This window comes from Ailuropoda melanoleuca, chromosome 13 (assembly GCF_002007445.2).
Source record: "Ailuropoda melanoleuca isolate Jingjing chromosome 13, ASM200744v2, whole genome shotgun sequence".
Taxonomy (NCBI): domain Eukaryota; kingdom Metazoa; phylum Chordata; class Mammalia; order Carnivora; family Ursidae; genus Ailuropoda; species Ailuropoda melanoleuca.
The window spans coordinates 71,366,816-71,393,733 of record NC_048230.1 but is presented as its reverse complement, the minus strand read 5'-3'; the positions used below and the strand labels follow the sequence as shown (position 1 = coordinate 71,393,733).

The window sequence follows — 26,918 nt, the reverse complement described above, 5'->3', positions numbered from 1 at the left end:
TCTAGCTTTGTTCCACTGTGGTTGGAGAAGATACATTACAGGATTTCAATCTTTAAAGTTTATTGAGGGGTGCCTGGTTGGCTCAGTCCTAAGAGCATGTGACTCATGATTTCAGGGTCATGACTTCAAGCCTCACGTTGGGTGTGGATCCTATTTAAAAATAAATAAATAAAATAAATCAAATGTGTTTTGTGATTTAACATACAGCCAGCCTATCCTGGAGAATGTTTCATGTGCACCAAAGAATGTGTATTCTGCTGTTGTTGGGTGGGTGTTTTACAGATATCTGGTAGGGCTAGTTGATTTTTTAAAAAAATTTTTATTTATGTATTTGACAGAGATAGAGAGAGCCAGAGAGCACAAGTGGGAGGAATGGCAGAGGGAGAGGGAGAAACAGGCTCCCTGCTGAGCAGGGAGCCCAGTGTGGGTGGGGCTCGATCCTGGGACCCCAGGATCATCACCTGAGCCACAGGCAGATGCTTAACCAATTGAGCCCCGCAGGAATCCCACAAATAACATCTTAAATTGACAACAATCTTGCACTGATATCAATTTAAGTTGAGTAACATAAAAACTCTCCTAGCGGCGCCTGGGTGGCTCAGTTGTTAAGCATCTGCCTTAGGCTCGGGTCATGATCCTGGGGTCCTGGGAGCCCCACATCGGGCTCCCTGCTCAGCGGGGAGCCTGCTTCTCCCTCTCCCACTTGACCTGCTTGTGTTCTTTCTCTTGCTGTCTGTCAAACAAATATATAAAATCTTAAAAAAAAACCCAAAACCTGCTCCTATATCACTCCACACTCCCCCTTTCTATTATTTTTGTCACAAATTGTGTCTTTATACATTATGTGCCCATTAATATAGATTTCTAATTTTTTTATGCGTTTGCATTAAAATATTTAAGTAATCTCTGCACCCAATGTGGGGCTCGAACTCATGACCCCGAGATCATGCGTCACCTGCTCTCCCAACAGAGCCAGCCAGGTGCCCCTTTAATGCATTTATTTTAAATCATGTAGGAAACAGAGTTACAACCCCAAAATACAAGAACGCTTCTTTTATATTTTTCTATGCAGTTACCTTTATCAGAGTTCTTTATTTCTTTGTATGTCCTCAAATTTCACTGACTTCCATCCACTCTTTTCCTTATTATTTCCTTCCCTCTGCTTGCTTCGAGTTTACTTTGCTCTTCTTTTTCTAGTTTCTTGAGGTGGGAACTTAGATGATTGAATTGACCTCTCTTTTTGTTGTATGCATTTATTGTACACACCTCTCTCTCAGAACTGCTCTGTGTCCTGCGAATTTTGATATGTTGTGTTTTCATCTCATTCAATTAAATATATATATATTTTTTATTTCCCTAGAGTCTTCCTCTTTGACTCATGAATTATTTAGAAATGTGTCATTTAGTTTCCAAGTGCTTGGAGATTTTCAGATTATTGTTCTGTTGTTGATTTCGCCTTTGTTTCCACTGAGAACATATTGTGTGATTTCAATTCTTTTAAGTTTGTTGAGGTGTGTCTTATGGTCCAGAACATGGTCTGTGTTGGGATATGGTCAGTGGGCACTTGGAGGGATTGTGTATTCTGCTGTTGGTGAATTCAGCATTCTGTAAATGTCCATTGGATTCCACTGTTGATGGTGCTGTTGAGTTCTTCTGTATTGTTGGTGATTTCCTGTCTAGTTGTTCCATCAGTTGTTGAGAGAAGTGTATTATTAATTGTGGATTTGTCTGTTTCTCTTTTTAGACCCATCACTTTTTGCTGCTTGTGTGATATATCTTTTTTATCCTCCCCCCTATCTGCTTCTATATTTGAAGTGAGTTTCTTATAGGCAGCATATAATTGGTTTTTAAATTTTTAAAAAAATTTTTAAAATTTTTTATTGAGAGAGAGAGAGGGGGAGAGAGAGAACAAGCGGGGAGGAGGGTCAGAGAGAGAGGGAGAAGCAGACTGTCTGCTGAGAGGGGAGCCCGATGTGGGGCTCGATCCCAGGACCCTGAGATCAGGACCTGTGCCGAAGGCAGGCGCTTAACTGACTGAACCATCCAGGCGCCCCAATAGTTGGTTTTTAAAATTCACTCTGCCAATATCTTTTTATTTTTTAAGTAGGCTCTACACCCAATGTGGGGCTTGAACTCACAACCCGATATCGAGAGTCGCACGCTTCACAGACTGAGCCAGCCAGGCGCGCCTCTGCCAGTATCTTTTCATTGGTATATTTAGACCATTACACTTAATATAATTATTGCTATGCTAAGGCGTATTCCCCCCTCTTTTTCCCCCCCGGTGCGTTCCGTTATTCATTTCCCTGTTTTATTTTTCTGGCTTTCTGTAGAAAAATGTGAACATTTTTTTTACAGTTCCATTTTATTTTATCCACAGTGTTTTTGAGTGTCTTTTTTGCATAGCTTTTTAGCGGTGTAGGTATTCCGTTATGTGCACATACCTTACCACAGTCTACTGGAGCCATCATTTCCCAATTTGAGTGAAGTGTAGAAACTTTACCCTCTTTACATCCATTTACCCACTTTCATTGTTGCCAGGTGGGGAGTGGAGTTGTGGGCTCCCAGTGTGGCCTCCATCTACATCTACCTTGACTCATGAGGGTGAATGGAAGTCACCAAATCCCTGCGTGGCCTTTGCTGATGTGGTTAGGGCCATAGTTTTTCCAGTGGTGTTTGGCTGGAGTAGAGCTCTTACCGTCTGGAAGTTCTGTCCTGCGGGGTGGTTCCTTCCTAATCCTTTGGCCAGAGAAAGCAGGCTTTGCGGGCTGTTTTGTCTTTTCTGTGCCCATTGGCTTTTTTGGGTAGCCAGCTGCATCTTCTTTGGCTCCAAGTCTGGGATCTCTGAGGCAGAAAGATAACCCATGGAACTCGTCACTGGGGTCCTGAGGTCCCTGGCCGGTTTGCCTTCTCATCACCTTTCAGAGTTTTCTTGTGCTTGTTTTATATACAGTGTCCAGGGTTTTTAGTTAGCAGGAGAAAGAGGGACAAGCAGATCTGCTCTAGCTTCCTGAAAGAGAGAGTATAGAAGCAGGGTCACTTTCCTGACCAGTCCCCACCAGTCTGCATTTTACTGATTCCGTCCCCATGACTGATTGTGCCCCTCCATCCCCTGCATTTTCCCTCTCTGGTGGTTCTGTTTAGAGGCTTTGGTTACATTTAGATCTGACTTTTTGACAAGAGTATTTCCTGGGTGTGCTGTGTTCCTTGGCCAGGAGGCACACACTCTCAGCGTCTTCGTGTGCCTTTGCAGCCTTCATCGGTCATTGCGTGGATTCATTAAATTATCAGGGATACAGATGGCTTTTAAATTATTAAAAGATGCCAACCTCAATTAGAGTTTTGCAAATGAAATTTAAAAGTATGGGATACTATTTTTTCATCAACCAGATTGACACAGATCAAAGAGCGTGAACACGGCTGTTGGCAAGTGTGCAGGAGACACACAGTCCCACCGGATGACAGCTTTGGCTATCTCCGTCAAAACGATGAATGCATATAACCTCTGGCCCAGAGATTCTGCTTCTGGGACTTTCCCGTGGGGGTGCATGTGTGTGGGCAAAATGATGGCTACACAGGTTGGTGACTGCAGAGCCGTTTGGATTAGCAAAAGTCAAGAACTGGGAAATCGTTCCTCCCTCAAGGCGAGTTTCCCAGCTGGTGTGCTACACAGTTTCACAGGTTGTGGCAGACGTGTTGTTGCCCCAGCCATGTACCCTCGGCCCATCCTCAGAAGTCCCGTGCAACTTTGGTGCACAGTTCTCATTCAAGGGAACAGTCCCCTTGTCTTTTAGACCATAGATTTATTGGCGCTTGGCCCAAGCATGGGGCAGGCAGGAAATGTCAAATGCCGAGAACCAATGACAGGAGAGGACTCTGCCAATGAGGGATGGGAGTTGGTGGAGAAATACCTTGAGGTTCTTATCCCTAGGCTGTTCCACAGGTCTTTGAAAGGATCCCCTGGGAAGGAGTCCTATTGTCTGAGGTGGCAACTTACGTTTCATTGCACCCAGTCTTGGCTTCCTGCTCTTCCCTACCTCACTATCCCCACTGTCCTGGGATCACCCCTTAAAACTACTTACACCTGAATCCTTACTTTTAGACTTTGCTTTCAGGGGATATGCATACTATGACACAGAGCTCAGGCAGTTGGAGCCCCAAGACTAGTCCCCTCAGGGCTCTGTAGAACAGTGGTAGCTGGTGTGGGAATGGTCTGACAGAGTAGCCTGATAATGTACTTACAGTGTTGGATCCCATTCTTAAGCATCTAAGATAAAACCTGCATTAAATCTGCATAACCACCCATTACTATCATCTCCGTTGTACAGAAACTCTGGCACAGAGATGTCAAGACACTTGTCCAAGGGTATGCAGCTATCCCAGGAAGAATGTTTTAGAGCCCTGCTCCTAACCACTACACGGCCTCTCTCCCCTCTGGCCCTCATCGCTCTACCAGGATGAGCGGAGCACAGCCGAGTTTGGGCGCTTCCTCGACATGTACTACAGGGGTCAGCCACAGAGCATGGAGCCATCCATTTCCATCTGCAAGGACCCTCCACGAAGTCTCTGCAGACACTGCAGGAATTTGTTTTCCAGGTGCCCAAGGAGCTTGGCATGAAGCCCAGGTGAGATTAATATGCCTAAAAGGGATGTCCTGCCACATAAATGGTTTGCAAATAAGGGCTTTGTCATTATTTTCATTTATTGCTATTATTTTTACAAGGCAACAGGATGGGGAACAGTTTGTTTTTTTTGTTGTTGTTGTTTTGTTTTGTTTTGCAGGGGGTGGGGGACACTGTTTTTTACATCAGGTCAATTTGAGCCAAGCCTTCCTGATGTGAGGACTGGTCATTTCCCTGCTCAGCAACAAATTTACAAACTATCTTTTTGGCTAGCTAATACATTATTTATATTCCTTTTTATTTAAGTACTGTCTATACCTAAAGTGGGGCTCAAACTCACAACCCCAAGATCAAAGTCCCATGCTCTACTGACAGCCAGCCAGGCGCCCTTTGGTACCTCGTGTTTTAAGAGTGACTTCCTCAGCACCTTGCTGGCTGTTAGTAGAGCATGCAACTCTCAACCTCAGAGTTAGGAGTTCGAGCCTCGCGCTGGGTATGGAACTTACTTAAAAAAAAGAATGACTTCAAACTTTAAGATTGACAAATAGGATCTCTATAAATTTTTGTCTTATTTGATTTTTTTTAAAGATTTTATTTATTTATTTGATAGAGACAGCCAGCGAGAGAGAGAACACGAGCAGGGGGAGTGGGGGAGGAAGAAGCAGGCTCACAGCGGAGGAGCCTGATGTGGGGCTCGATCCCATAACGCCAGGATCACGCCCTGAGCCGAAGGCAGACGCCCAACGACTGCGCCACCCAGGTGCCCCTGTCTTATTTGATTTTTAATAAATGTCCATGTGCTAATGTTAGAATTCTGGTCATATGAAGTATTAATTCCCTCCTAAATTATTTAAACCACCTCATTTCAGTAGGTTCACACATGATTAGCTTGAATAACTTCATGTAAAAGGTCTTGTGAATTCTTATGAAATGTAAACCGTCCTACTACACAGTCTGTCCCTTTCTTCTTTCCTTCTTTCACGGTCTTTCTCTCCCTCCTTTCCTCTCTTCCTGTGTGCTATATGGCCTTGGCCAGGTTTAATAGCAGTTACAATTTTCTCGGAAAAAAAAAAGGACTTGGAAACTTTACATCATTTCCTGTGTTCTGTAATTTATCATTAATTTAAAATACCTGAAATGAAAAAGTTCTTTGGATTTGAAATCCACTTGAATACAGCATTACACTCATCAATTAAATAAAGGGAAGAACTGTTGGAATATTTAAATGTAATTTCAATTGTAAGCTTTGGGATGGTTAAAATTTTTCTTTTATCACCTACTTCTGGCTATGAAATCTCTTGTTGATGCTATCAAGAATTTGAAGAGATCATCATTAATTAAGCTTGATCAGAAATTGTGTGAACCATTTTGATTATAAAAGTTCATATAAAATAAATAAAATACTTGTTTCTATCAAAGTTAATACTTAACTATGAAATGTATTTCATTTTTCTCCTCGTAAAAATTATAGAAATGGAATAGATCTTCCCCTAGGACCCACATAGGCAGTCTGAAACCCCTCCCAATTTTCCCTCAGTGTGCAATTCCAGTATTTTGTGCATGTGCCATGGCATGTATAAGGTTGGAAATCACTGAGTTAGAGGTCTGGTTAAAACACTACACAGCTAAAAAAAAAAAATAATGAAGCTGCCATGAGTGTCGATAACTTGAAGCTGCACGATGAGTACACAGGGATTCATGTATGAATATGAAAACTTCTATAAGATTATTTAGGGGGAAAAGGCAAGCCAGTGTGTGTGTGTTACCATTTGCGTAAAAAAAGGCGGGGGGTGGTGGTGGTGCGGTGAAGATCAAAGTATATTTATATCTATGTATTTGCCTGTATGTGAAAATATGTTTCCGGAAGGATCAAAGATCTGGAGAGGGGGCCTGAACAGCTAAGATAAAAGGGCAGGGGCAAGGGACGCATTGTGGGGGTAGGGGTGGGGGGAAAGACTGAAGACTTTGGTGTTAACTAAGGAGAATGATGACCCTGAGTCCCAGGAGAGCCGTGGCAAGCTGAGTACGGTATCCCAAGATTGGAAGGGTAGAGGTCCCTATGGGCAGCAGGACGAAGGACAGACACTAGGGAAAGCTGGCCCACGGGAGACAGAGGTCTGGGGCGCCGCCAAAGGGCAGCTGCAGTGGGCGTGGCTTCAGGTCTCACCCCCCCATCCTCGGCCACCAGAGGGCAGTCAAGGCTGCTCCCGAAGGCGGGTGGGGCGGAGCGTTCGCGGCAGGCTCCCTCCTCCAACCCCACCCCCGGCCGGAGAGCCCGCCCCTGACGTCCTCGCTCGCTTTCCCAGACCCTCCGAGACCACCGGCTGCTTGCTCTAAGTGGAAGGGCTCTTCTCTGTAGGGACCCCGTCTGATGGCGGGGTCATAGCTGTCGCGCCTCTCCATCCAGTCCTCCTCCAAGCTCTGTTGGGTTATTTCATTCAATCTTGACCACAGTCGCGTGAGATGGGTACTGCCTGCCATCAATGCCATTTATAGAGGGGAAAGTTGGAGCACAGAGAGGGTCGGTAACTTGCACAAAGTCACAAGCCCAGGAATGGTGACCTAGGAGACACACCTGGCTTGCCCACCCTGAGAACCAGAGCCTTAACCAAACCATGGCTTCTTCACTGGTCTCCAGGTTCCCACTCTGCTCCCTTCCAGAAACTTCTCCACACAGGGTCTTTTGTTTTGGGGACTCTAAGGGGGCATACCACTCCCTGACTTACAACTTCCCTTTGGCTCTCACTGCCCTCAGGATCAAGTTCACTCCCCTCACCCCACCTCTCTGGCGCAGTCTTGACCCAGGGGCCTCTTCTCAACTCCACACACCAACTTTCCTTCTGCCTGAAGAAAACTCTTACTCATCCTGTGCACTTGCTGCTTCTTGACCAGGACCACTCTTCTTGCTTCCCCCATTCTTTTAGTTAACTCATACATTCTTCCGGCCCTAGCTCTCATTACCACTTCTAGGGAGCTTACACAAGCCAAGGTCCCCATATTAAATACTGTTGGGCACTCACTATGAGCCTCTTGGGTTGCACTGGCCTTAGACATGTACTTCACTTTTGTAATTGTAATGGTGTCACCACTCCAAAAACTCCAGTCACCTGTGATTCCTCTTTCTTTCTTGAACTATCTCTAATACATCAGTAAATCTTGTGGGATCTACCTCTAAAATATTACCTCAAGCCTGGAGGTGCCTGGGCTGCACAATCAGTTGAGTGGCAACTCTTGGTTGCAGCTCAGGTAAAGATCTCAGTCGTGAGATCGAGCCCCACATCAGGCTCCCCATTCAGCGCAGAGTCTGTTTGAGATTCTCTCGCCCCCTCTGCCCCTCCTGCACATGCTCTCTTAAATAAATCAATCTTTTTTTTTTTTTTTAAGATTTTATTTGAGAGACAGAGAGTGAGCAAGAGAGAGCCTGAGTGGGGTAAGGGGCAGAGGGAAGGAGAGAAGCAGACTCTACCACTGAGCAGGGAGCCCAATGCGGGGCTCCATCCCAGGACCCTGAAATCATGACCTAAGCCAAAGGCAGGCGCTTAACCAACTGAGCCACCCAGGCGCCGCAATAAATACATCTTTAAAAAAAAATGTTACCTCAAGACTAACTCCTTCCTACCTCCTCCCCCATTAGGTCCTTCGTAAGTCTTGCCATTCTTCCTCATGGTCACCCAGCTTCCGCCTTTGCCTTCCAACTGCCAGACTCATTGTTCTATTTGTCTGTCTCCCCAAGAATGGGAGTTCCATAAAGGAAGAGATTTGTTCACTGCAGAATCCCCGGTGTCTAGGACTGTGCCTGGGCAGATCAGGGCTCAGTAAATGCTTGCCGAGTGGCTGGCTGTTACCCTAGAATGTCAGTTCCTGAGGGCAGAGACTGTGTCCATCCTGTTCACACACACCCCAGTGCTCAGCACACAGCAGGTGCTCAATAAAAACCCCATCAATGAGCAGGTGGGGAAATTCAGGCCCAGAGGGAAGAAGGGACTTGTCCAAGGCCATCTCCTGAGGGCAGCAGAGCCAGGAGTGCTGCCCAGCTCCCCTGCAGAACCTGCTGCCAGCCGCATGGCCCCTCCTTCCCCAGCCCGGGGCACACAAGAGCCCAGGCCCTTTGCTCACTGAGTCAACACAGTTTATTACTGAACTGCACTTTCACCTTCACACAGACTATTTCAAAGAGCTGGAACAAGTGTGGGGTGGGGGCTGGGGGGGACAGGTGCCCCTCAGGAGCCAGGACCCCCAGCTGGCTTCCCCAGACCAGGGCAGGGGAGGGAGCATCAGGCCGTTCAGTCTCCGGGCACCAGCTCTCCACGTGCACACGCACAGCAAGCCAGCAGCTCCTCACACATAAATACAGACACGCTTAACAAAAATAGTATATCATCTTCACAAGGAATAAAAACTAGTCTCGAATATGTACAGCAGAGAGCCCGGGATGGCCAGGGGTAGGCCGGGACCCCCAGGGATGAGACAGGCCATAGGTGGAGTAGAGGAGAGGGAGGTCTGATGGACTCCTGGCCAGGCCACTCTGACCTTGCCAGCCCTGCAGCCCAGGCTGAATGGGGGTGGAGCACACTTCTGTTCGGCCAGGTAGGACTGGCCCCTCCTGCCACCCCCGCTTTCCCCCGTGCATCAGGGTCTCCCTCCTGCCCTTCCTGCCTGAGGTAGGGAAGACTCTAGGGCTCCCATAGCTGCTCCCTGTAGCTCCCCTTCACCTCTGGGCCGAGGCCCCCGAGTCCCCCGAGTCCCTGGACTCCATGGGCGGCAGCCCAAGGCAAAGATGCCACAGGCTGATCTTCTTGCAGGAAATGAGGCAGCTGAGCCCATCAACAGCTCTGGGGCACCTGCCCTGGGCCCAGTTGGTCCCTCAGTCACGGTCATGGGAGCCAAGGGAGGGGAAGGGGAAATGAACTGGGGTGGTGCTAAACTGCAAGGACCACCCCAGCTTTGGCATGGGATGCTTCCTGCAGCTACAGCTCTCTCCTTCCCGGGCGGGGCTGGCCTCTAGCCAGAGGCTTCTGGAGGACACTGGGATTGGAGTCAGGGACTTTGGCCAGGCCAGAAGTGGGGAGGGGGTCCTGGTCCTTGTTTCTTTATTCCAAGCAGCTTGAATCCCTAATTAGTCAGAAGTGCCCCTAAGTGGCTCTTGGGAAGGTGGGGATGAAAGGAAGGGGAGCCTAGGTCCTGGAAGGGGAAGGGAATGATCAATTCTGAGGCCACAAACATCAAAACGAAGGCAATCTAGTCTCTCCTTCTGGGGAAAAAGGTCAGAAAACTCTCCAGCTCTCTAGCAGGAAAGCATTCTTGGGGAGGCTAAGGGGTTGGGGTGTTCCACCAATCAAACAGGGCCCTCTAGCTCCCAGCTACAAATACCCCCCATACCTGCCAGCTTCCATGGGGCAGATTTTGGGGGAACCCTGTGGGTTCTGAGGCCAGAAGAACTGAGGTGTAGGGAAGGTGGCTTTCACAGAAGCGTGGAAGATTCTAGAAAACTAACTGCAGGGGACCAGGTCTAGGCCCAACCCTGTGATGGGTAGGTGGCCATAGGCTGCATGTAGTGGTTCTCCTGGTGGCAATGGTGGCTGGACAAAGGGATGTGATGGGAGCAGGACAGGGGTGGGAGGGTAAGTGGGTGGTCAGTGTCTGGTCATTTGCGACTGAAGAGCGAGCCCAGCAGAACCACGCCAGCCACAGTCATGCCTGTCAGGAACCAGCGGTTGAAGCGCTCCTGGCCCTTCCGGCTTTCAGCCGCTGCATTGTTCCCGTAGAGTTCCACGAAAGTGTCCTGCAGGGAGAGAGAACAGAAAGGAGGGTGCTGTTTAAGTGCTACATCAGCAATGTGGATAGGTAGGAAAAGGAGGCCACCTGCATGGAACAGTGATTTGGAGATTTTTATTTTTTTAAATTCATTTATTTGTCAGAGAGAGAGCACAAGCAGGGGGAACAGCAGGCAGGAAGCATCATGACCTGAGTCAAAGGCAGACGCTTAACGACTGAGCCACCCAAGCATCCCTGCAATAGTGATTTGAAAAACTATAGCCATCCATGCCCACTCTGGGCCAGATAAAGGGTTCACGGCTGCCCTCCTTCCTGCCGCCCTGCTACGGATGATGACCAATGCACTTCATTGATGAGATAACGGTGCAAAGCTGGCAAGGGCTTTGTCCAAGGTGAGCTGGCTAAAAAGTGGTACTAGAGAATCTGCAGCGGGAAAGAGACGGGGCAGGAGCAGGAAGTGAAGGGAGGCTAGGCGGCTGGAGCAGAAGGCAGGAAAGAAGGGCATGGGGAGATGAGGGTGAAGTGGTGAGCAAGAGCCGGCCCATGTGTGGTCTGGAAGCCGAGGAGGAGCATGCAGCTGAGGCTGTGCGTAGTGCAGAACCACTAGGCCTTAGCCTCCCCACTGATGTGACTAAGGCAGGGAGGGAGAGGGGACAGGCTAAATTCCCAGTGATTTAGGGGTAGGCCAGGTCTGGGGACTATTGGCCTGAGTCTCCTTCTCTCTCTGGAGAAGGGAGGGACCGGCTGATGGGTAGACAGAGGGCAAGCAGAGGGACAGCTACTCCATTACAGGACTGGGATGGGGTCTGCGAGGCCCTGTCCCTGTCCCCCACCCCCTGGGGGTGTGACTCAGGGCCCAGGAGGCAGCGAGCAACAGCCCTCACCCCCAGGGCAGTCAGGAGGGAAGCACATGATATGGGAAGGTGGGGCTGTGGGTTAAATTACCCAGCCCAGGGTGGAGCCAGACTGTGGGGCAGGGAGAGGGGGCTGTAGCGCTCTTTAATGAGTAAGCTTTGCACCCCGTTTGTCCTTTAGTCCTCCAACGATGCTGCAGTGCAGGCTGTCTCTCCCCATTTACAGACCAGGAGCCTGTGGGCCTAGGGAGTGTGTGTGTCTAGAGTGAATGGATCACAGATGAATGAACACAGAGCCCATGGGCCCTCATTTCCACCTGGTCCCACCTGGCTGAGCAGTGGCTGCTCCCTCAGACAACACCTGCCATCTCCAGTTGGTTCCAAGTCCCACCAGGCCAGTCTGCTCACTGTGAGACCTGCCTGGCCCTACTTCTGGTCTTGATAATCCCACTCAGTTCATGCTCCACATGGAGGATTTTTAAAAACCATAGATCAGGGGCGCCTGGGTGGCGCAGTTGTTAAGCGTCTGCCTTCCGCTCAGGGCGTGATCCCGGCATTCCGGGATGGAGCCCCACATCAGGCTTCTCCACTAGGAACCTGCTTCTTCCTCTCCCACTCCCCCTGCTTGTGTTTCCTCTCTCACTGGCTGTCTCTGTCAAATAAATAAATAAAATCTTAAAAAACAAAAACAAAAACCCATAGATCAGATCATGGCACGCCTGAGCTTAAAGTCCTCTAACAGCTTTGCCTTGCACTTAGAAAGGCTGTGTCATTTCTGCTCACATCCTTGTACCTAGCGGAAGGCCATGCGCACCGAACTGCCAAGATGACTCAAAGACTCCTCAATATTTATTAAGCCACTAGGGAGGTAGGAGTGACACATAAGCTAGAGCCCTTACCAGAACGTTTACCAGGTATTGGGGGGAAAAATACCAGAAAAAGCCGCTCCATTCAGACCATGTCACTCCTTCCCATCTCATCCCAAGCTCTCAGCCTTCCCAAGGCTTCCTTCCCATCACACCCGAACACCCGGAATAAAGTCCCCACTCCTTACCACGCTCCACGAGGTCTAGTGGCACCTGCCCCCTCCCCACTGCACACTCATCAAACCGGCCTCCTTGCTTTTCCTCGAACACCTGGCTCAGGAGCTTGCTGTTCTCGCTGCCCAGAGCACTGCACCCCAGATCACCACCTCACCACCTCCCTCCCTCCCTCCCTCCCTCCCTCCCTCATTTCACTCCTGAATCTACTCAGATGTCATCTCCTCAGGGAGGCCTGCCTTGGTCACCTCTTCTAAAATGGTACCCATCCTCATCTTTCTCTACCTTGCTTTGTTTTTCTTCCCGGCACTCTTCAAAACCAGATTCGACACTTTGTTTTTGTTTTGTCTCCTGCACTAGGTGTGGCTTGACACAGGCAGAGACCCTGGCTTGTCTCTACATACTCAATGCCTCGAACAGTGTCTGGCACATGCAGAGGGAAGGTATTACAAGTCTACTAAATGCCAGGCAGTTATAGCCATTTCACCTTCATCAGGTAGATCTGAGCCCCATTTCAATGGATAGGAAGACCGTGCCTGGGGTCACCCAGCTAAAAGGCAGCACAGGCAGGATCAGAACCCAGGGCCGCTCAGCTCCAAAGGAAGTACGGCTCTAGCAGGACACTTCCCTGTGGGGGGGGGGGGCTGGGACGATCTGTCCTGTCAGTAGGGCTGAAATGGATTCTAGGAAGAGGGGGGTGGGGTGGGATTGAGAGGGAACCTTGGGTCTGGGGAGAGAAGGGCAGGGGTGTGGCAGCCAGCCAGACTCCTAATTCTTTGGCCTTGTTGCTGCCCAGGCATCACTGGTGTGGATATGCTTCCCTATCTTTCCCCCTTCATCCTGGTTGGCCTCATGAGTGTTGGTGGACGAGAAAATTCTTATAAGAGTTACAGTTTTTTCTGGTCCTAAGTAAAGTATGCCCAAATGGAGTCACAAAAAAGATGGACCCATAATGGGGGAGAGTCCTGGACTGTTGGGAGCATGGGAGAAGTGAGACCAAGGCCAGAAGGACCTGGCTATCCCAAGGGGCCCAATGTCTCACAAGAAACCAGGGACACTGGGGTTGCAGCCAAAGTGGGAGAGGCCTGGCTCCCTCGATGGGAACTTTCCTAAACTGGAGGGCTGGCAGCCACAGAAAACTTTCCTCTCTGGGGCTGGGTTGGAGTAAACAGGCCCTGTCCCTGCAAGGGCACAAAGCACTCACTGTCCAGGAACAGTCATTCCAGGGTGGAGGGAACATTTTCATTTCGGTGTTATAGAGAACAAGACTCTGACCTGCCCAGCCCCCAACTCATGCATTCCTGGCCAGGACAACCTTCATCTCCTTTTCAGGAGCTCCTTCTCCTGGGGAAGGGGGAATATGATTCCAGGGGCTGTGGATTCTGGGGACTGCTTCTGCAGACAGAACATTAGCAAAATGGGGTGTGCTATTCCGGGGCGGGTGCTGGGGAGGCAGTGGTGTGGGTATATTTAGCTCAAGGTTCACACGACACACTTGGAAACAAACACAGCCATTTTCTCAGTGGGCGGTTGCCCTGGATAAATAAACAGCATTGCAGGGCAGCCCTGTTCTGGAATAGCAGAGATAAGCCCCAGTGCTCTTCAATGGTTCCCACTAGTTTCAGCCAGAGCTGGCATGGTGGGTAGGGGGGTGAGATTGTAAGGGTGGGTTGCAGGGAAGTCTCTGATGTCACAGAGGCTTTCAGGAGACCCAGGCCTGAGGCTGTCTGCATCCTCAACTTGGGTGAAAGCAAAGTGGAAGTTTCTTTTTTTTTTTTTTTTTAAAGATTTTATTTATTTATTTGACAGAGATAGAGACAGCGCGAGAGAGGGAACACAAGCAGGGGGAGTGGGAGAGGAAGAAGCAGGCTCATAGCAGAGGAGCCTGATGTGGGGCTCGAACCCATAACGCCGGGATCACGCCCTGAGCTGAAGGCAGACGCCCAACCACTGTGCCACCCAGGCGCCCCAAAGTGGAAGTTTCTCTTTGCAGCTGTTGACCGCTGACATGGGATCCATGCAGGGGTTTTCAGGGCCACTGTGGACAGGCAATGGCTAATGACCCCTATGGCAGAATCATGGACTCCCAGCCAGGCAGACCCCACAAGTCAGTTAGGCCAACCCACCTGCCCATTCTATAGTTTCACACAGCTGGTTTGTGGTAGAGCTTGGACTAGGAATTGGTGTCTTCTGACTTGGCATCAGGGCCCCTCACAGGAGTGAGCCAAGAACCAGGGTCCCCAGGAGAAGCCCACTGCTGGGACCGCTTTCAAGGTCCTGCCTCCAACAGTCCTGGCCATGTACGTGGAATGGCCCAACCTGACATACTCCAGAGTGTTTCTCACCCCGTGTGTCCTCTAACTGGTCACCCTCCCTATATCATCTTCCTCAGTAAACCAACCCCTACTCAGCTTATAAGACTCCACAATGAGTGTCTCCTTTGGGCTTCCAGGGTTTTGGACTCTCATTCACACCAGAAATATTTCTTGAGTGCAAACCATGCTCCAAGCCCAGCACTAAGACACAGCAGTGAACAAGACAAACAAGATCTGGGGGCGCCTGGGTGGCACAGCGGTTAGGCGTCTGCCTTCGGCTCAGGGCGTGATCCCGGCGTTATGGGATCGAGTCCCACGTCAGGCTCTTCTGCTATGGGCCTGCTTCTTCCTCTCCCACTCCCCCTGCTTGTGTTCCCTCTCTCACTGGCTGTCTCTATCTCTGTCAAATAAATAAATAAAATCTTAAAAAAAAAAAAAAAAAGACAAACAAGATCTGCTTTTATGGCGCTTACGTTCTAGTCCGCACGCTCTCAACGGGAAGGCAATCACCTCCAGTGGGGCAAAGCAAAAATTTCTTGGCAACTACAGTGGTTTGTGGCTTTCCATGGGGCCACAGCATACAAAGAGATACAGAGTACAGCTGTGGTATTCAAATGTCATGGGAAGGCAATTAGGACAAGAATGTAGAAAAAGATGCCTTGGGTGGGGGGTTGCGATAAGGGAAAGAGGTTGAGAAACGCTGTCCTAGTGGGAAGCAGAGAGGATAAAAAGAAACAAGACAATTTCAGAGCTGATGGGGCTTTGAAGACAATGAAGTCATGGGGAGGTGATAGAGAACACCTGGGGGACTGATATAGGTGGAGTGGTCAGAGAAGGTCCCCCTGGGGAAGTGAGGTTTGAGTTGACAGCTGAAAGACAAGGTGGCAGTGGCCATGGGAGGATCAAAAATCTTGGGTAAAAAAGAGCATGTTCCAGGAGTAGCAACAAGTGCAAAGGCCCTGAGGTAAGAATGGGAGGCAGGCTGTCCCTAAACTGAGGCCCATTTGTGTGTCAGTCTTTCTCCCCACAGTCTGGGGGATTGTGTAGGTAGGGACCAAGTGTGACCCATGTCTGAAGCCAGGCCCATCCAGACAGGCACAGATTGACTACAGCTAGATCTCTGCCCAGAGGCCAACTGAACAACGCAGGCCACGGCACTTCCCCTAAGGCAGCGGCCCATCCACCCTGCCAGGGGCTGAAGCTCAGTGCCTACTTGAGTTTGATCAGTCCTCTAATGGCCCGCCCTTCTCTCTCACCTCCCACGTTTCCATGCCACTTCCTGGTGTGAACTTGAACAGCCCAGTGTCCTTACTTGTTAAATAATAAAATAATAACAAATGCTATTATGGCAGCTGATCTTTATTAACACATCTGAATGTTTTAATTGTGCTGAGCACCGACCTAAAGCACTTTACCTTGATGAGGCCATATTCCCCGATTCCATGTATAATCACATTCATTTGAGTGATTATTTTTTGTCCTGTCTCCCCCACTAGACTGTGTCTGATTTTGTCCCTTGTATCTCCAAAACCTGACGCTGTACCGCGAGCACAGAAGGTGCCATTCTTAATGAATCTATTTTATAATTTTTAAAAAAGATTTTATTTTTAAGTAATCTCACATCCAACATAACAAACTCACAACCCTGAAATCAGGAGTCACCCGCTCCACCTGCTGAGCCAGCCAGGTGCCCCTATAATTTTTTTTTAAGTAAGCTCTATGCCCAACCTGGGGCCTGAACTCACAGCCCCAAGATCAAGAGTTACATGCTCCACTGACTAAGCCAGCCAGGTGCCCCTAAATAAATTTAATTTATTTTTAAAAATTTATTTATTTATTTTAAAGATTTTATTTATTTACTAGAGAGAGAGAGGGCGGGCAATAGTGGGGTGAAGGGAAGAGGGAGCAGCAGACTCCCTGCTTAGCAGGGAGCCCTATGTGGACTGATCCCGGGTTCCCGGGATCATGACCTGAGCCAAAGGCAGACGCTTAAGCAACTGAGCCACCCAGGTGTCCCTAAAATTTTTTTTTTAAAGATTTACTTGAGAGAGAGAGAGAGAAAGCATGCGTGCCAGTGCGTGTGTGCGTGCAATGAGGGTGAGCAGGGGAGGGGCAGAGGGAGAGAATCTCCAGCTGAGTCCCTACGGAGCACGGACTGATGCAGGGCTGCAGAGCTCCCTCCATCTCACAACCCAGGAGATCATGACCTGAACTGAAATCAAGAGTCAGACGCTCAACCAAATGAGCCACCCAGGCATCTCTAAATGAATCTATTTTAGATGAACATTTAAATGAAGGACTATCTTAATTTAATCCTCATAATATTTATCAATGGTCTTGTTCTACAGATGTGAAAATGGTGGCTTCAGAGTTCACCCACCTTCTATCTAGGAAGTGGTGGGACTGGGATTTGTCTGAGTTCTGACTTCTTGCTCATTCTGATGTCTGATCCTGCCACCTCAGTCCCTGCTGTCCCTATCAGAGAGAACCAGTGGCAGCGGCAGCAGATGCTTCCCGAGCACTTACCCTGCAAGGAAAGCACTCTTTTCAGTCCTTTTTGTAGATGAAGTTCACTGAACTGTCTCCACACCGCCGGGCAGTGGGTACTATTGTTAACCCATCATACAGCTGATGGACCTGCAGCTCTCAGATAACCTGTGACTTGCCCAGGGTCACACAGTGGCTGGGTTGCCTGCACCAACAGTCTGGCTCCAGTGTCTTTGCTTCCAACCTCCATACAGGACTGTGTTCACTTTCAAGGGGACGATACTTTGCAAGGCCTCATCGTGGGCCAGGTGCATGCACTTCATTACTGAAGAAGGACCTTGATCTATACCCAGGCAAACTGAGACTCAGAGATACTAAGAGACCTGCCCAAAGAGGCTATGTGGGGGAAGTCAGCTGCAAGGTCCCGTATATGCAGCAGCAAACCCCATATTCCCGGCCAGGGGTATAGTCCTGAGTCCCTCTAGAAGGGGGAAGGTTGCCCGAGGCCACCAGCTCAATGAATGAGCTCTGGCCCCCAGCCAGCTGAGGGGAACTGGGTGCCACAGGAAAAGGATGTGACGAAGACCAGGAGGGAAAGTGAAACCCTTCCGTCCTGGCTTCAGTGGGGGGAACAAGTGCTTGTGCCAGACGGGCCCTTCCTTCCTCTAGGGTGACTCTGGATGGCCCAGGCCCACCACTTCCTTCCTGCTTGGTTATTTTGGGAAAGAGGTAGGTGGAGAAGAGGAAGGGGCTCCTAGCAGCCCAGAGAAAGTGCCAGAGACATCAATGCTGTACCTTGCCCTGGCCTCGTCATGGCCCTGCATGAGCAGGCCATGAGTCACCTGCAGAGTCACTTTCTGCTGCTAGCCTCAGTTTCCCTGAGGGAGAGGCTGATACAGGCCTGCTGAATAGATAAATGAGGCGTTGTTAAGAGATCCCTGAGAGATGGCAGGAAGGGGGGATGGGGCAAGCGGAGAGGCCTTATCACTCTCTTGGCAGGGAGGTGCAGGCGGAGACTCGGAAGAAATGAGGTCTGTGGTTGGAATCCACTTCCCTTGGCTTTCCCAGGGGAACTGTTGGCCTCAGCAATGTGAAAGGAACACAGCCTCTCTCCTCCATCAGGGGTGGGGTTGGATTTGGATGTGGGCAATTTAGAGAGGCAGCTCAGTTGGGGCAGAGGCAGAGATGAGTGACCACACTGTGCTAGGGCAACACCAGTCTAGCCAGCCCAGCTGTGGGCGCCATTGCAAGCCTCTCTACTTTGGAGCCTCAGTTTCTCCTACTCTGACCTCCCAAGACAGTGGTGCTAAGAAGAGGGGATGAAAGCACTTAGTAAAGCAAGGTGACCTCGGTGTTACTGGCTGAAGTGGGTGTCATGGGGGGGCTCAAGCCATCTGGGCTTTAAGGAATATTTGGAGACATCCTCGCAGCAAACTTCATGTTACTCTTTCTCCAGCTCTGCCCCTGTCAGCTGCCAGCTTCTCCTCCCCCGCCTCCTCCCTCACCATTAGTTCTCAGAAGCCTGACAGATGTGTTCATTTCTCAGAAAAGGAAGTGGTTGTGCCGGGAGGAGATAACACCTCCGCTGGGGAATTGAGAAAGCTATCAGGCCCAGCAGTGCGAGTGTGGGCTCTCCACCTCGTCAGCTCAGAACCAGGGTGCTAGTCTTACAGGCAGAGACAGACAATTCAAAAAAGCATTTACTGGGGGCACAGATGCTCATTTAGGGGCTCACAACCTCCTTCCCTGGGAATGTGACTGATATTTACTGGGCACTTACCATGTACCAGGCATGATGCTAAGAGCTTAGTCCTGGATACAAAATTTTTTTTTTTAAAGATTTTATTTATTTATTTGACAGAGATAGAGACAGCCAGCGAGAGAGGGAACACAGGCAGGGAGAGTGGGAGAGGAAGAAGCAGGCTCCCAGCAGAGGAGCCCGATGTGGGGCTTGATCCCAGAATGCCGGGATCACGCCCTGAGCTGAAGGCAGACGCTTAACGACTGTGCCACCCAGGCGCCCCATGGATACGAATTTTCTTAATCCTTGCAATAACCCCATGAAGTGTTATTGTTACTTTCCATGTTACAGATGAGGAAACAAGGGCAGAGAGGTCAAGGGACCCTCCCAAGGTCATTATAGTTCATAAATGGCAGAGTTGGGATTTGTACGCGGCAGTCTGTATCTAGAGCCCAGCACTTAATGGCTCCTGAAAGGCTGCTACATGCTCATATGCATTCATTCTCTGGAATTCCAAGCCTCCTCATCTCAACCCTCTCTCATCCCATCCCTGGGGACACCCTATTTTCTCATGAGTAGATAGCCACAGCCTTTCACTCTTCTCCCAGTGTTCTGGGTGACAACCAAGGTTCACCCTTAAAAAAAAGTCAGAGACTCAAAAGTGATCTTGTAACATAATCATCCAACTTCCCATGTGATGCACAAGCTCACCCCTAACATCCTCATTTCTTAGACAGGGTTCAGAAAGGTGGAGAGCCAAGGTCACGTAGTAGGTCTGTTTCACTCCAGAGGGTCCACACTCGTGGGAGTTCACAGTCATCTCTAGGGCATCTCTGCTTACACACTCAGAGGGCTTCACTTTTGGACAGCTCTCTGGGAAAACATTTGCCTCTTTCCCTCTACCTCCCCCCACTGGCTGGCGTCAAGTTTGGTCCTCTTCCTTCTGCTGCTTTCCTCCAACTCTGTCCCAAGGGCTGCCCAATTTGTCACCACAGGCTGGCAGAGGGAGCTTTGCCGGCCTTGTTCTGGGCGCTGGACCAGGTTGTGCTCCTCTCCGAGTAGAATTTCCTCACTGGTAAAGTGGCAGCACTATGTGGATAAGGCCAAGGCTGGTGACAAATTAACTTCTATTTCTCTACCGAGCTGGGCTGCCATAGCAAAGAGTAGGGAGGTACCCAGTAAGTCTTGCAACTAGACTTAAGACTTGGCTTTGGACATCATCTATAAAATGGAGATTAAAGATGTGCTTATTTCACAAGAACACCGTTAAGTTGGGAGGCTCTTACAACTCTGCACGGCACAGCGCAGACTTTGAATAAATGTCAGCTATTATTACTGTTCTTATTATTAGACCAGGGCTCAGCTTGTGTCTTACAGCCTTCTCTGGGGTCTGTAAGACCCTGCAGGATTTCCTCAGCTTTGTCTAGGTCCAGGCTGCTTCATTCCTCACATACCATGTTCTCTTCAGCCTCAGGACCTTGGCCCATGCTGATCCCTCTGCCAAGGTCTCTCAATTTATCTCTTAAGTCTTCACTTCCAGGTTACTTCTTCAAGGAGGACCCCTGCTTTCTGCCTCCAAGTCTCCTTCAGTTTTCTTGCCAGTTTGTTGAGCTGTTCATTTTTCAAAAGTTTTTGTTTAAATTCCAGTTAACATACAGTGTAATATTAGTTTCGGGTGTACAATATAGTGCTTCAGCACTTCCATACATCACCCTGCTTTCCTCAGGACAAGAGTACTCCTTAACACCTCACCACTTTCACCCAGCCCCTCCCCCCACCCAACCTTCAGTTCCTATAGTTAAGAATCTGTTTCTTGGTCTGCCTCTATTTTTCCTCTATGATCGTTTGTTTCTTAAATTCCATATATGAGTGAAATCATATGCTATTTGTCTTTCTCTGACTGATTTATTTTGCTTTGACCTGCTCATTTTTGTCCATGAGCTCTGTCTCTCAGGCCTAGCCCAATGCTGGGCCTAGACAAGGTTCTGACAAGTATAGCTGATTGGTGGACAATGAGGAGGGTAGGGAAGAAAGGCCAGTTCTCTCTCTCTTCGTCCCCATCCTCACTGCCTGACAAAACTAGGAGGAGGCCCCGAAACATGAGGTAATTGGGGAGGGTGACCAGGACTCCCCAGATACCAAGTTCTCTCAGGCTCAGGGAGGGTGACAGGAAATTTATAGGAAGGTTCTGGAAAAGGCATCTTCCACACTGTGTTGAGGCAACAGGCAGAAGGAACTGAGGTTAGCAACCTACAATGAATAGGGACTTCGGTCTCTACAGCCAACCCTCTCCTTAAAACTCTGTTTCCTTTTGGGGTCTATGCCTCCAAGTACTCCATGGTCCAAAGCAGCTGTTCCCTTCTCATTTCTACCCAAAGCTATACCGCCTCATCTGGTGCTGATCAATGCTGCATGCTGTTAAGAAGAGAACGCCGGGCAGAGAGTCAGCAGATGTGGCTTTTGTGTCCCAGCACTATCACTGTCTTGCTTAGGTTGAGTCTGTTCCCCTATCTGGGATACTGGGAAAGTCTGGGACTTTCCCCATCTGTAAAATGAAGGGGATCATCCCAAGAACTCCTACTAGTGCTGCAGCTTGAAGAGGATGAACGTAGCTCACACATGGATGGCTGAGTGACTACCTGAGTTCTGTCTCTGAAGGGATTCAGAAGACCCAGTAACTAGTGTGGAAGATAAGAGGCAACATTCTGGAATAGAAGGACATGTTGCCATAAAGAGTCTGATCCCGCTCCACCTCAAAGCCTGCTGAATCTTGCCCTCAGACCTGTAGGATTCGAGGGCAATGGGATTTGAGACTTGTAGGAAAAGGGCAATGGGCACATTTGTGATGCAGGGCAAGCTCCTCAGAGAGGCCCGATCTTGGCGGGTTCTGCCCCTGTGGCCTCAACCTCTTCACCCTAGCACCACCTCCAACTAGTCCAAACAAGTCCCGGGTATTTTCAGCCACCTTTATCTGATCGGAAATGTTTGGAATTCCACAGCAGAAGGCAACAGCTCTGGAGGATTTGAGGATGGGAACAAATCCCTGTAACACCCTTCCCTCCCCCCTATACATATGAATGCTCACATATACACCACCTTGTAACCAAAAACTCAGAGCCGAAAGCTCCTGCTGGGTTGCATTTCCTATATTCTGGTTCCTTCTAGTCTTCTCAATTCATCCCCAACCTAGTCCATCAGTTGCCTCACGTACAAAACAGCAAGATGCCTGGGATGGTACCAGGACAGCTGGACTGCTGTCCCAGCAGGGTGACGCAGGGGGTTTGCTGTTCAGTCAACACCCAGAGCACCAAAAAACTGCAGAAGATCACCACCACCAGGAGGCCCCAAAGCAATTTGCTGGCCCACCTGATGTGACATGTGGGTCACTCAAGAATTCATGTGTCATGATCCTGGGGTTCAGAGATGTCTGGTTCAACTCCCTCCTTAAACAGATGGGAAACTGAGACCCACAGGACGTAAAGGGATTCCTCTGCAAGGCCTGCTGACTCCTGGAGTCTGACAGTATGGGTTTTGGCCTCAGCTCTATGACTGCCTATTTTGATGGACCTGAGGCAAGACCCTTTACCTCCCCAGGCCAGGGTTCCTGCCCATAAAGTGACAGCACTGTGGGGTACCTGAGTGGCTCAGTCCGTTGAGCGCTGGACTCTTGATTTTGGTTCTGGTCATGATCTCAGGGTCATGAGATGGAGCCCGCATCAAGCTCTGTACTCAGCAGGGATTTTGCCTGAGATTCTGTCTCTCCCTCTCCCTCCGCCACACCCCCCTCCACTTCCGCGCAAATGTGCACACGCTTGCTCTCTCTCTCAAAAAAATAAAATAAAAAAATAAAAAAATAAAAATAAATAAATAAATAAATAAAATCTTAAAAAAAATAAAGTGAGAGCACTGTGCTTACATCACAGGCTTGGCAGCAAGAAGTAAATGGTTCACAGAACTCAATAAATGTTATTAGCTGTTATTTTACAGCTAAAGGAGTGGCCTCATTTGTGCTTTCAATGGTGCATCTCAATTTTTACAGCTACAAACACACACACACACAAAACAGCTAATATTTACCGAACACCTGCTTGAATTCTCAGAATCTTGCAAGTAAGCGTTGTCCCATTTTACTAATGAGGAAGCTAAGACTCAGAGAGGTGATGAGATTTTGCCTAAGATGACCAGCTACTCAGTGAGGGGGTCTGACTCCAGAACATGTTACATTTGCCAGTGCAACAGGACAGATGCAGACGGATGTTACTAAGCTCTTCCTTCCTTCCCCCTTTCACCTGCCCGCTATTTCATGAACATCTGCTATTTTGGGCCCTGGAAGTCATAACTTTGAGGACAGGGAAGAGAAGAGGCATGCTCCCTAGGTCCCTGGGTGCTTTGTGGGTGGGAAAGGGAGAGGTGTGCTGTGGCTGCTCAGAGCTGCCCCCCAACCCAGTCTCTGTAAGGCCAGTCCCTCCCTTTATCTGCCATGATCTTGGAAATAAAAGTGATGCCAAGTAGCTCTGGTGGAGCTCTTATCTGAGTTTTCTAAGACAGATCATGACCCCTTTGTGGGTTGAGCTGTGAGGTTGCAGGAAGGACCAGACAAGATGTCCTGCAAGCTCTGGACACTCATTCATTCCATAAATCTTTATTAGAGTACCCACTAAATGCTAGGTACTATGCTAAGTACTGGGGATAAAGCACTGACTAAATCAGATGAAAACTCCTACCTGCATGGGTTTACAATTTAATGGGAGGAGAAAGGCAATAAATAAATGTGTCAGATGGTGATAAGCACTAAAAAGAAAAATAAATAAGAGAAAAGGGTTAGACAAAAATATGGAAGACAGGAGGATGAGAACTCACAGTCAGGGAAAGCTCTTGAGGAGGTGACATTTGATCAGAGCCCTGAATGAAGTGAGGGTAACAGGCATCATAAGGAGCTGAGGAAACCAGTGCAAAGAACAACTGCAAAGGCCGAGGTAGAAACACAGGCACTCCAGGAATGCCAGTGTGACTACAGTGAAGTGAATGGTGGGAGAATGGTAGCAATGGGGTCTGGCAGTAGCCAAGGGGCAGACTATGCACGGCCTTGAATGCCATTTAAGAATTTGGCTTTGTCCTTTGAGTGACATGGGAATACTGCAGGGACATGATCTAACTTTGGTTTGTTTTTTGTTTTTTTAAAGATTTTATTTATTTATTTGTCAGAGAGAGAGCCTGACCACAAGCAGGGGGAGGGGCAGGCAGAGGGAGAAGCAGGCTCCCTGCTGAGCAAGGAGCCCAACACAGGACTCAATCTCAGGACCCTGGGATCATGACCTGAGCCAAAGGCAGACGCTTAACCAACTGAGCCACCAAGGCGTCCCCCTTTGGTTTTTGACAGGTTCCCTCTGGCTGTTGGGTGGAGACCTCCAGGGTCAAGGGTGTAAGGAAGCAGAAGTCTGGTGAGAAGGTGATGTAGTTATCCAAGAGAAATACGATAGCAATTTAGCCAGGATGGTGCCAGGGAAGCTGGTGAGAAGCAGTCAGATTCAGAATTTATTTTTAAAAGTAGAGGGGCACCTGGGTGGCTCAGCTGGTTAAACGTCTGCCTTCAGCTCAGGTCATGATCTCAGAGTCCTGGGATGGAGCACCCTGAATCAAGCTGCCAGCTCAGCAGGGAGTCTGCTTCTCCCTCTCCCTCTGCCTCTCCCTCTTTCATGCTCTCTCTCTCTCAAATAAGTAAATAAATAAAATCTTTAAAAAAATAGAAAATAAAAGTAGAGCTGAAGTTGGTAAAGCATATGGTTCTTGATCTCATGGTCATGAGTTCAAGGACCAGGTTGGGTATATAGCTTACTTAAAAAAAAAAAAGTAGTAGTAGAGCTGAAAGGATTTGCTGATGGATTGGTTGTGGGCTAGGGGAGTTGCTAGTCTCTCTGGTCTTGTTTCTCACCTACACAAGGCAGGCGCAAAGGCCCTTGAGGATTTTTTTTTCCAGCTTGATAACCATGGGAACTCTATGGGATGAAGAAAGAGACAAAATCATTTCTCCCATGGAAGCAAAGCCATTTGCTCCCCAGGCCCCGAGGGTGGATGGCAATGAAAGGAAGAAGGCAGGGGCTGGGCTGGGCAGAGACAAAGGAAGGGCAGGGTCTGCCTATACTGTGGCTGCCCACTGCAGGGCCACTCAGTAGCCGGTGGGGGTGGAGGTAAAGGTATTAGGAGGGCAGCGGCATCAGGGCTGTGCCGTGTCCAGACACTGTGAGGCAGAAAGTGCCCAGTGGGTGAGCGAGTGAATGAGGCAGTGCCTGCTCGCCAGGATGTGTGCAAGAACTTCCCAAGTTGTTCCAAGGGGTAAGCCTGACCCAAAGGATTCATCTCCTGTCATTCCTTCTGCATTGATTACATTCTAGGCTGAGTCTCAAGTTCCCATTCTTCATGAATGGATGACTGCGCTGTCTGAAATCACCACAGCAGCCTTTTAGAGCTGAAAGGAAGCACAGACACATCTGCTCCACTCTATCCACAATTTCAGCCATCACTGTTTTGGCCTTATCCATATATCATTGTTCTTATTAACATTTTCCTATCAATTGATTCAATTAAAAAAATAAATAAACGTATTGAGAGTTCTCAACCCCTTGTCCCCACTCCCCAAAAAGAACCCTGTTCTTTCTGCTGCAATCTTTTCCCTTTTTATTCATGTATTATTAATTTTATTAAAAAAAAGATTAAAAAAAATCTCTACACCCAATGTGGGGCTCAAACTCACAACCCTGAGATCAAGAGCCGCATGCTCCACCGACTGGGGCCAGCCAGGTGCCCCTGCAATGTTTCCCCTTTTTAGTAAATGGTGGTAGTTTCACCCTTCCAGGTGCTGAAGCCTGGAACACCTTGGAGTGGTCATTAAATCTACCCTAGTTCTGATCTGTTAGCAAATTCCTTTGAATTTATATTTTGAATTTATCCCGAATCCCACCACTTCTCACCACCTTCACCGCTATCATTTGGTTCAAGTCAACACCATTCTCTGCCTGCACTATTCTAACAGCCTCCCAGCTTCTCACCTCCCCCTATGGTCCTTCACCAGAGCAACCACATTCTGTCTAGTCAAAACACTCCACCTCCTTCCCATCTCACCCAGAGGAGGAGCCAGTGTCCCATCATGGCTCACATAAACCTTCACCTTCTACCACTTTCTCCTCTGCTCACTCTGCTAGCCACACTCACCTCCTCTTCTCTTCCTCAAACATGCCAAGCACATCCTTCTCAACTTGGGGCCTCTGTACTTGTTCCCTCTGTCTGGAATGTTCTACTACAGACTGACACATTGTTTATTCCTTCAGATCCTGTAGATCTCTGTACACATACCTCCTCAGAAAAGCCCTTCCTAATCACTCTTTATTTAAAACAAGTAACAAAAGGGACGCCTGAGTGGCTTAGTCTGTTGAGTGTCTGCCTTCGGCTCAGGTTATGATTGAGGGGTCCTGGGATTGAGTCCCACTTTGGGCTCCTTGCTCGCCGGGGAGCCTGCTTCTCCCTCTGCCTGCTGCTACCCCTGCTTGTGCTGTGACAAAATCTTTTAAAAAATAGGGGTGCCTGGGTATCTCAGCCATTAAGCGTCTGCCTACGGCTCAGATCATGATCCTAGAGTCCTGGGATGGAGCCCCACATCAGGCTCCCTGCTTGGCGGGAAGCCTGCTTCTCCCTCTCACACTCCCCTTGCTTATGTTCCCTCTCTAGCTGTCTGTCAAATAAATAAATAACATCTTTGAAAAAATTAAAATAAGAAAAAAATTAAAAAAAAAAACAAACAAGAAACAACCCTCCCCCTCCCAAAATGCTGCCTTGCCACCCTCCATTCCCTATGATCATTCTATCTTTTTAGAATATAAACTTCCCGAAGGCAAGATATTCCCAGTAAGCTAGAATGGTGCTTGGCATGAAGTAAGATACTTAGTAAGTATTTGCTAAATGAATAAATGAAATGAAAAGGCAACATATGTTACTGCTACTGTAACTAGAACATCAGTATCATTTGCCACATATGGAAATCAACATAAAATAAAAACAGTGACTATTAGAAAAATGTCTATTTGCATATC

At 48.7% G+C, this 26,918-nt stretch overlaps 1 protein-coding gene across 7 annotated transcripts in view; it reads right to left on the bottom strand.

Moving 5' to 3' along the window:
- Positions 1–8,208: 8,208 nt before the first annotated feature.
- BCL2L1 (BCL2 like 1) overlaps positions 8,209–26,918 on the bottom strand; it is a 50,393-nt gene continuing 31,683 nt past the window's right edge. For all 7 annotated transcript variants that reach the window (XM_034639735.1, XM_034639737.1, XM_034639734.1 and 4 more), the window contains exon 3: positions 8,209–10,404. In XM_034639735.1, coding sequence (XP_034495626.1) covers positions 10,267–10,404 — 138 coding nt within the window. In that variant the 3' untranslated portion in view covers positions 8,209–10,266. The remainder of the gene's footprint in view (positions 10,405–26,918) is intronic.